We start from the raw sequence: 11143 nt of genomic DNA on the forward strand, positions 1-11143 counted from the left end.
AAAAGTAGAATTCAAACCCAGGCTTCTCTACCGCCAGTCCAGGTTTCTGTACTCCATACCTGTCTTTGTGTGTGACCTGTGTGAAGACATAAGGATCATGAAAAGAGCAGTTTTTTTAAGACTTGGGGGAACTTGGGTTAGGCTCCTCATGTGGCAGATGGAAACCAGTCTCAGGGAAATAAAACCACTATTCAACACCACAGGGCGTCATGGTAGGAGGCTTGAAGAGGAAATACTCCGATTTGGAGGAGGAGGAAGAGGAAGAGGAGAAGAAGTGGGGCTGGGGCCCTACGGGCCTTCGAAGTTATCAGCAAGCCCTTCTCTGCATCTCCCTAGACAAGGTTCAGCACAACCTGGGCCCCCGTGCACCCAGCCTCCACAGCCATGTGCTCATCCACAATACCCTGCAGCAGCTCCAAGCTCCTGCTCCTAACCTGACCCCAGAGCCCCTCTTCCTGGGTGAAGAGGACTTCTCCCTGTCCACCACCATTGGCTCAATCCTCAGAGAATTGGAGACCTCCATGGACGAGACTGAACACCCTCCGAACCCAGTGGTTCCTCCAGGCATCCAGTATGAAGCACTTCCCCAGCCCAATCCAGTCTTCCTAGAATCTCTGAGTTCCCGGTACCTGGGTGACACTGGCTTGGATGACTTCTTTCTCAACATTGATACATTGACCGTAGAGAGGAAATCCTTGGTCACCCCTCCAGAGCCCCCTCACAACCTCTTCTGTGCCCCAGGGTCCTGGGAATGGAAGGAACTAGATTATATCATGGAGATTATTCTAGGCTCCTAAAACTTTGGAATTGGGTGGTTCTTCTTTCTCATCTCAGCCTCAGTTGGCTGGATCCCTGGATGCAACTGTGTGTGTATTTGGTGGGGGTGCTCTAAGCAATGACCAGGCTCCCACACCCATTCCTTTTCGGGGTTCCACAGGCCAATCTTGCATGTATATATCTGTGAAGGTGGGTCTTCCTGAATTAATTTATCTGTTTCAGATGCCTTAATGAGACTGTTGGGGAAGTCTGACATCCCCCTCTACTTTTCTCTGCTTTTCCCTCCCCCGTGTGATCACTGGGAGCTCAGGGAGGAGAATGCTGAACCTGCACAGGGTGATGGGAATGTGCCTCCTGGTTACTATAGAAACCTAGGCTCTGCCTCTTTTGCGCCTCAAGCAAGGGGGAGGGGCTGGACTTCTCCCTGCAGGCTGAACCCCACTTTCTTGGCAGGACCCCAGTCCCAAAAGCCTCCTGATTTCATAAAAACAGGCCAGATCACGTGCAATAGAATGGATCCCAAAACTGCTCCATGCCTCATTATTTAAAAGACAAAGGCGGGTTTTGTGGTGGCTTTTTTTTTTTTTTTTTGTCATGTTTTTTAGTTTTTTAAAATAAAAGAATTTTGGAAAAAAACAAACAAACAAAAAACAGTACATTGACAGGGAATGGCCAGAGGTCCAAGCTGGATTCACACAAGGATGTGGAAAGAGGGATATTGCTGACATCAGATGGATCCTGGCCAAAAGCAGAGAATACCAGAACAACATTTACCTGTGCTTTATTGACTATGGAGATTCTTTAGACTGTGTGGTCCATGACAAGCTATGGACAACACTGCAGAGAATAAGTATGTCAGAACACTTAATTGTGCTCAGGAGGAACTTGTACATAGAACAAGAGGCAGTTGTTCAAACATAACAAAGGAACACTGAATAGTTTAAAATTAGGAAAGGTGTGTGCCTGGATTATTTTCTTTCACCATACTTATTCATTCTGTATGCTGATCAAATAATTCAAGAAACTGTATTATATGAAGGAAAGCATGGCATCAGCGTTGGAAAAAGACTCATTGACAGCCTATGATATGCAGATGATACAACCTTGCTTCCTGAAAGCAAAGAGGTCTTAAAATACTTACTGATGAACAGCAAAGAGCACAGCCTTCAGTATAGGTTATACCTCAATGTAAAGAAAATAAAAGTCCTCACCACTGGACCAATAAACGACATTCTTATCAATGGAGAAAAGATTGAAGTTGTCAAGGACTTCATTCTTCTTGGATCAACATCAACACTCACGGAAGTAGCAGTCAAGAGATCAGACGACGTATCGCACTGGGAAAATCTGCTGCACAGGAACTTTTTAAAGTATGAAGAGCAGTCATGTCAGCTTGAGGACTAGGGTGCGCCTGACCCAGACCATTGTGTTTTCAGTAGTCTCATATGGATGCGAAAGCTGGACAGTGAATAAGGAGGATCGTAGAAGAATTGATGCCTTTGAGTTGTGGTGTTGGAGGAGAATACTGAAAGTGCCATGGACTGCCAAAAGAACCAATAGATCTGTTTTGTAAGAAGTGCAGCCAGAGTGCTCCTTGGAGGCCAGGATGGCTAAGCTTCGTCTCTCCTACTTTGAACATATTGTCCGGAGGAAACAATCGTTGGAGAAGGATGTCATGCTGGGTAGGGTGGAGGGTCAGAGAAAAAGAGGAAGACCCCCAACGAGATGGATCAGCCAGGTGGCATCATTGATGGCGTCAAGTGTGGCAGCGGTAGTGAGGTTGGCCCAGGATCGAACATTGTTTCATTCTGCTCTGCATGGGGTCGCTATGAGTCGGTTCCGACTCGATGGCACCTGACAACAACAACAACAACAGCCAGAATGCTCCTTAGAAGTAAAGATGGCAAGACTCCTTCTCTCGTACCTCTGACATATTATCAGGAGAAGGCATTCATGCTTGGTAAAGTAGAAGGACAGTGAAAAAGAGAAAGACCCTTAATCGGAAGGATTGGCACAGTGTCAGCGGCAATGGGTTCAAGCGTAGTAATGATTGTGTTTGGTGCAGGTCCAGACAGTGTTTGTTCTGCTGTGCTTAAGGTTGCTGAGTTGGTACTGACTCAACAACACCTAACAACATGAAGGATTGTAACCCAAAAATTTTATAAATTTTGAAGAAATAGACACATTTTTATAAAAACAAGACATATATAAACTAACATAGAATGAAGTAGAAATCTTGAACAGATCTATAACAAAAGAAGAAATTCATCAGGTCATTAAAAACTCCCAATTTAAATCTTGGTTTTCCTTGCATTATAATATAGAGTAGAAACTGGATGGGGAGAGAAAGGAATAGTCAGAAACATCACACTAGAAGGCTTGTAAGTCCGTCTTCTGCCTTTAACTGATTGGAATACCTAAAATGGGGCTATAGCATACCTGGTGAACGAGGCTTTCTGTGGAGCCTCTGCAATACATAGAACTATAGGTGGAAGCCAGGACCACATCTAGATCACCAGAGATGAGAAATCCCCACTTGAAAGGACGAGCCGACGAGCCAGGAGTGGTGAGAAGAACAAAAGATAAGTCTCGAATGGAGGACCTACAGGAAAAATACGATACAGTGGAGACAGATGGACTACAGGAACAAACGGGTCACTTCCCTAGGAGACACTGGGTTAGTTGGTCGGGTCCTACCAACGTAGGCCCCCTCCCAAAACTGAGACTCGGAGGAAATGCACGCTCTGATTGGTAAACACACACATCACCATTGGGGAGAAGTGGGATAAAGGCAGCAATGAAGCAGCGAACTAAGCCTCACAATATTCAGAGGGCTTCTGTGGACCCAGTTGGGGACTTGATTGGCAAGCAGTGCGAGGAGACCCGAGGACTCCTGAGCCCAGAGTCAGTGATGTGGCCACGGAGGACTCGAGTGGAGAATGGAGCTGCTGGCTGATGGAAAGAGAGGGCATGTGCACAAGAACACCCTCTCTTGCAGATGACACCCACGTGACCGGCACCAGATGACTGGATGATCAGAGCTCAACCAGGAGAAGAAAGAAGAGGTGAGGCGGAGGGGGGTGGGGGTGGGGGTGGTAAAAAAAAAAAAAAAAGAAGATGATTGAGCTGATTCAATCTGATGAACTTGACCTATGCATACGAATGCAGTAACTCAAAAGAAGCGACAAATCCTTACAGCAGGAAACATTCCCACCCCCTCCACACACAGAGTGGACAGAGATGGGCAACTTGGACATTGGATACCCAAATGGGGAAGGAGGGACTACAAAGGCAAGAAGTAACTGGCTTACAAGCTTTCAAGAGGGAACCTAGAGCTAGGGGGCATGGAGGAAGGCAGAATCACCAGTGAATACTATCTAATTTGTCTAGGTGGAGCTGATGAAATGAAATACAGATGGGTTACGCATGATACTGTAGTGAATAATGGTTATCAGGATGGATTGTGAGTGTTGGAAATGCAAAGGTGGACATTTTGTGGCAAGGAAGGGAGCAACTGTTTCTCCAGTCTAGGAGCGGAGGTCTCTGGGACCACCAACAGAGAAGAGCAGAGAGCGGGACCCTACCCAGAGAAGCAGGGATGCCTAAGATGGAGACAGGGACGATGACATGGAGGGATGGAGCGGCTGGGGACTTTGGATCCAGAGAGGGAGAGGAACTGTGGGCCAAAGACTGGGGGTGGGTGGGGGTGGGTGAGGGGGAAGTGCAGAGGACGGGCTTCCAGGATATGCCCTTTGGTTTGGAGATGATGCATGGAGGGGATTGGAACCATGGCAATGTAATGATAAAAAAAAAACAAAAAAAAAAACAAAGAACTCCCAATTTAAAAAGTCCAGGTCCAGATGTCTTTACTGATGAACTCTTCTAAACATTCAGAAAAGAGCTGAGACCAATTCTACTCAGATGATTCCAGAATGTAGAAACTGATGGAAAAACTGATTACTAACTTTATACGTAAATGAAAATGACTTTGGATAAGCAAAGCATTGCTTAAGAAGAACAAAGTTGGAGGCCTCTCACTCCCTGATCTCAAAATCTACTCCACAGTCATAGCCTGCTGCTGGTACAACAAAAGATACATAGACCAGGAGTCCGGGACAAGATGGCGGAGTAAACAGATACACTGAGCCAACCCTCTGCAACAAAGACACCAGAAACCGAGTGAAACGTATTCAGAAGGTGAACCTGCAACTCTTGAGCATCAGAGAATAGGCTAGAGAGAGGGATTGAGTACTGATTGGAAGAGGAAGCTGAACAATAGCAATGAGTGAGATGAAAAATAGGGTAACTGTGGGCTGGCATGGAATATTGCAGCCATCTTGAGCTTGTGTTAATGGTTGTTGATACAGCAGCCTGCAGGCACAGGGTGTGGGTGAAGGTTGACAATAAGGGGTGCAGTTCTCCCTTGTTCCTGTGCCTCTCATTAAATGTAGGGCATGGCTAGTTCTCCCATCACCAAGCCAGCGACCAGCCTCTTCTCTGCCTGGGGCCAGGTGTCAGCAAAACCCCCCTGGCACTTGAGCCTGCCCTGACCTACACAAATAGTGAACAGAGAGCTAACTGCACTCACACTTCTGATCTCTACCACATCCACTGGGAGAAGATGATGAGTGCCTGAGAATACACAATATACAGTCATCAACTAAATATAAATTCCAAATGTCTCAGAAAAAAAGACCATTTAAGTTTACACAAAGAAACAAGACAGAGTGCCTCAAACAAGTGTTCAAAATACAGTCAGAAAATATAACACAAGAAATTATATTGGAACTGATAAGGAATTTAAAAGAATGCTAATTAGGCAACTTCAATGGATTGAGAAAAGATCAAGAAAATTGCAGATGAAATGAGGGAAAACAGCCACAACTATGGAAACAATCAGGAAACACACTAACAAAATAATTGCAAAAAGAAAATGGGACTCATACAAAAATAACATTTAGAAAGTAAGAAGATTAACACTAAGACTTCAGTAATAGATAATACACTGAAGGAGCAAAGAAAGAGAATTGAATCAGTGGAAAGATGAATTACTGAACCTGAAGAAAAATCTCTCAATATTCATCTGCTAGAGGAACAGTTAGAAAAATGAACAACCCCCCAAAAAAATAAAAATCCAAAGAAAGCCTAACATTTATATGGAACACTAGAAAGAGGAATAATTTAAGAGTGAAAGAATTCCTAAACAGAAAAAGAAAGAAAGAAATCCCCAAAAAAACAATGAAATATTGCCCAAGAGTTGTTGGAAGAAAACTTCTTAACATCATGAAAGACAAGACAGCCATTCTAGAAGTTGAACAAATTCTAAACATAATAGATCCCCAAAGAAAAATACCAAGACATATTACAATCAAAGTTTTCAAAACTAAACACAAGGAAAAATCCTGAGAGCAGCTCAGAAAAAACGAAAAGTTACCCACAAAAGAGAACGAATAAGACTAAGCTCTTATTTCTCAGTAGAAACCACACAGGAAAGAAGACATTGGAATAACATAGATACAATTCTGAAAGAAAAAAATGGCCAACCAAGAATCAGATATCCAGCAATCAAATATGATGGTAAAATTAGGTAGTTTTCAAACAAACAGAAATTTAAAGAGTTGGTGAATAAAAGACCAATCTTACAAAACATACCAAAGGAAGTTTAAATAAATTAATAAAATAATTCAATTTAAAAATGGACAAAGTACATGAACAGACACTTCATCAAAGAAGACATTCAGGCTGCCAACAAACATATGAAGAAATGTTCACGATCATTAGCCATTGTTGTTGTTAAATGCTGTCAAGTCAGTTTGACTCATTGTGACCCTGTATGTTTTGCGAGGAGCAGCTGGTGGATTTTAACCTCAGACCTTGCAGTTCAAACTGACCTTGTAGTCCAGTGCATTATCCTGTGGCACCACACAGTAGCCATTAGAAAGCTGCAAATCAAAACAATGTGATATCCTCTTTCCTCAACATTAATAGCAAAGTTCCAAAAAACAGAAAACAACAAATTCTGGCAATGGTGGGAAGAGACTGTGATCCTCCTATATTGATGGTGGTATTGTAAAATGTTGCAACTACTGTGAAAAGTGTATGAAGCTTCCTCAAAAAGTTGGAAATGGAAATATAGTATGAACCAGTAATCAATCTATTTGATATATGTTGTTGTTAAGGGCCGTCGAATCGATTCCTACTCTTAATGACCCTGTATGAGGTTTCCAAGGAGCAGCTGGTGCTGCAAAACACCTCATATATTTGTGGGTATACGGATGAACCTGGAGGACATTATGCTGAATGAAACTAGTCATTCACAAAAGGACAAATATTGTATGAGACCACTATTGTAAAAACTCAACAAAAGGTTTTCATGCTAAAAGATACATTCTTTTATGGTTACTAGGGATGGGAGGGAAGCGAGAGTAATTCATTCACTGGCTGCTGAATGGGAGGGTAATATACAACAAGAGGGAGGCTGACAGGAGAACGATGACAGGTGAAGATGCAGGGAGGTATGTGAGGGTTAAAGGAGATAGAGACAAATAATATACACATTGTTTTTGCAAACTATGTTGTGCCTTAAGATGTTTAATAATAGCTAAGTGTTCTGCAGGTAGGTACATGGACAGATATACAGGCTGAATGGAATGGGAGGAAGAGCAAAAGTATACCCACAAATATATCAGATGATATTTGTACATGGAAGTCCTCAATTTTGTCAAAGTTTTCATTACTGTGTGCTTTCGAAGGTGACGACGGGTTCGCAGTGGCCAGTTTGGTACCCGATTAGTGGGAGCCACTGTGAAGCTGTCGCCACCTTCAAAAGCCCGCAGCCAAGAAAACCTTGACAAAAATCTGTCTTTGGATGATATTATCAAATTGAATCGAAAGGAAGGAAAGAAGCAGAATTTTCCAAGACTAAACAGAAGACTCCAGCAAAGTGGTGCCTGGCGATTCAGGATGAGAGTACAGTTGGGAATCCAATAGAATTCTGGTTTTGGTAAAAATAGTCTGAGCCGTAGAGGAAGAGTAATGCCTGGAAAGAGACGTGCTTATGGACTTATCACTGGCTTTGCAGCCAAAAAAGCAACTGGAATTCAGAAAGGAATTAGTCCTGTGATTCGCCCACCTTTAAGTGACAAGAATATAGAGCGATACTTTCCAGTGCTGAAAGAAAGACAGACCTTCTGAGACAATATGAAGTGCAGAGAAAATTAGTTGCAGTTCTCAATAGACCTAACCAGTTACACAGAAAGAATAACGTTCCAGCCAATTTTACCAGGAGTGGAACTAAACTAAGCCATCAGAAAGATACTCATCAGGCAACTTTTCTTTTCAGAAGAGGCCTGAAGGTTCAGGCCCAGTTGAACACAGAACAACTGCTAGACGATGTAGTAGCAAAAAGGACTCATCATTGGAAGACTTCCACCACAGATGGAGGAATTTTGACTGTTATCCATTGACAATCCTGGAGAAGTTCAATGCCCATTAACTCAGAAACTACAATTAACTTGTATCTCTGTGCCCTCATTCTTCCTAAAGGTGTTCCCCTACAATTTGACATAAATAGTGTTGGAAACCAGATAGGAATGACTTTGAATGAGCAGTTTGGGATCTTGAAGGAAGAAAGAGCCACTCTCTCCTTCAACAAAGGAGGAAGCCACTTTGTACCTGGGGGATAGATCCCTTGTCAAAAGGACTATTGAGTGACAACTCTGTTTGAAAAGTTGAATTGCTTGAAGAGCTTGTCACAGAAATTCAAGAAACTTTATTTGAAAATAGTCACAAGGCTAAATAACTCATCTTTGATTGATGTTTGGAGCCTGTAAATGTATGTTTACAAACTTATCTGATAGATCCTTGAGAAGAGGCAATGTAAGATCTGACAGATTAGTCAATGAAGAAAGCATGAGTGGCAGCGCCCTATTGAAGAAGAGGTGGAAAACTTCAAAGCCCAAATTACAGGTACATTCTTAGAATATAGTGTACTTTTGAACCAAGTCTCAACAAAGAGTTCTTCAAATGATGTTTTAAAAAAGTATAGCTATTAAAATGGATTGATCCTTTAAATATTTTGGTAGTAAAATTAATAGCCATGAAGTCGTACACTTTCTTCTTATTCTAAAAGCTAAAATTTCTAAGCTTTTAAACTTCTAAATTTAACACTGTACTACTCCAAAAACAAAAATGTACATGTTTATGTCACAAAGAAAAAAAATACAAGGATAACAGAGTCACATTGTAACCTTGTTTTATACCTTGTTTATATAACCTTGTTTTATTTTATGATATAAAGTTCAGGAAATTATGGGGAGAAAACAGTCCTCCACACACAAAAGAGTATGAGCAAGTTAGTCTGAGTCCTCTAGATAGTTGGATACTATATGTTACAGTAAAATGCAGCAAAATATTCCAACGACAAGTTATAAGCTTGGGTCATCTTGAAGCATGACCTTTTGGTTTATATAATATTAAAACATCTAAGTAGCCATCATTTCTCTATTATTATTGTTGTTGATTTTTCCTATTCACAAAACATGAAGTTATCCTTTCTACCTGCCCTGCATTATATACTAGACTTCATTGTTGCTTCTTATGCTCCTTGGGTTACTTTTAAAGTAAACTAGCCTTCTTACTTAATGATTTATTAAGAAGCTATCAATAACAGTTTCATGTTTATACCAAAGAATTAAATACAATCCTAAATATCTGATATTTGGCCAGCATTTCTACTATTAAGGGATTATGGGAAGCCAGTCACAGAATCTGAAAATAAACACTAGTCTCTCCTTAGTCATTTTATGCTTTTCATTGAGGCCAAGGACTCACTGCAAACCATTTTTGCAAATATCAGTGCTTATACTTGATCCAGAAACAATACATTTTAGACTGCTTTAGAGGTAGCTTGTTTTAAAGCAAACGAAAAACAACTGAGATTAAGTTTACTGTCCTTAGAACATGTGTGTAAAGGTGTTTTTCATTTCCCATTGAGTTATCTTGAATATTATTGTATAAAGCTATTATTAATGCCTTTTTTTAAATCTTGAAGTTGCCCCAAATAATGACAGTAAGTGCATCCAACATGTCTTTGGTATATTAAACTTTTGCTCTTTTTGTGCATCTGTAACTTAATTTTCTTTTTAAATATAAATTTTTGCCTTTAGTACAAACTAAAACTCCTGAGTATTATATATTGCATATATAAAAAAAGGGTATTTTTGTTGAAGGAAAATTTTCCTTTGTTTGAGTTTGTAGCAGTTAATGTGGTTGTAGTCATCCATTTTCATATCTTAATGTTAGTGGGTTTATTAGTTTGTTTGACTTTTGTTTTGTTTAAAATGCAATGTAACTTAAAAGTCCCTTTGCATCAAGATGTATGCAAAACGTTGATGGGGTGCATCACAAAATGAAAGTTTGTATTTAATAAGGAGGTGCTTTACACTGTACATTTTTGTGTGTTTTTTTGGAAAAGTTATATTTATACCTATTCTGAAGCTGTTTATTTTTTTATAAAAAAAAAAATGTTACAGGTTTCTCATGGTTTATTCTTTGCTTTAAAAAAAAACAAAAACGTTGCAACAGTACATCTACAGAGAACTGACAGAAATTCAAGCTGGATTCAGAAGAGGACATGGAATGAAGGATAGGATTAATGACATCAGATGGATCTTGGCTGAAAGCAGAGAATACCAGAAAGATTTTTCTTGTGAAACACAAGTAAAGGCTTTCAACTGTGTGGATTATGACGAACTATGGATAGCATTATGAAGAATGGGTATTCCAGAACACTTTAACTGTGCTCATTAGGAACCTAGACATAGATCAAGGGGATATAAAATGGTTTAAAATCAGGAGAGGTGTGCACCAGGCTTGTATTTTTTCACCATACTTATTCAATCTGTACACTAAACATATAATCCAAGAAGCTAGATTATATGAAGAAGAATCAGGATGGAGGAAAACTCACTCACAACCTGAGATATGCAGATGATACAACCTTGCTTGTTGGAAACAAAGAAGATTTAAAACACTTGCTGATGAAGATCAAAGACTACAGTCTTCAGTATGGAGTTCACCTCAATGTAAAGAAAACAAAAATCCTCACCACTCGACTAATAACTAGCATCATGATAAATGGAGAAAAGGTGGAAGTTTTCAAAGACTTTATTTTGCTTGCATCTATAATCAACACTGATAGAAGCAGCAGACAAGAAATCAAATGACGTATTGCATAAGGCAAATTTGCTGCAGAAGAGTTCTTAAAAGTGTTTAAGAGCAAAGATACCAGTTTGAGGAATAAGGTGAGCTTACTCAAGCCATGTTATTTTCAGCCATCTCATATGCATGTGAAATTGGACACTGA

The 11143-nt window shown here is 40.5% G+C and overlaps 1 protein-coding gene and 1 pseudogene across 1 annotated transcript; both read left to right on the forward strand.

Moving 5' to 3' along the window:
• The first annotated feature begins 209 nt into the window (after window positions 1–209).
• On the forward strand, window positions 210–797 carry LOC102810533 (SERTA domain-containing protein 3-like). The gene has a single exon (XM_006835068.1). The coding sequence runs from the start codon at window positions 210–212 to the stop codon at window positions 795–797; it is 588 nt and encodes a 195-aa protein (XP_006835131.1).
• Window positions 798–7269: 6472 nt separating this feature from the next.
• LOC102814896 lies at window positions 7270–8462 on the forward strand (annotated as a pseudogene).
• The last annotated feature ends 2681 nt before the right edge of the window (window positions 8463–11143 follow it).

This window comes from Chrysochloris asiatica, unplaced genomic scaffold (genome assembly GCF_000296735.1).
Source record: "Chrysochloris asiatica unplaced genomic scaffold, ChrAsi1.0 scaffold00015, whole genome shotgun sequence".
NCBI classification, from domain to species: domain Eukaryota; kingdom Metazoa; phylum Chordata; class Mammalia; order Afrosoricida; family Chrysochloridae; genus Chrysochloris; species Chrysochloris asiatica.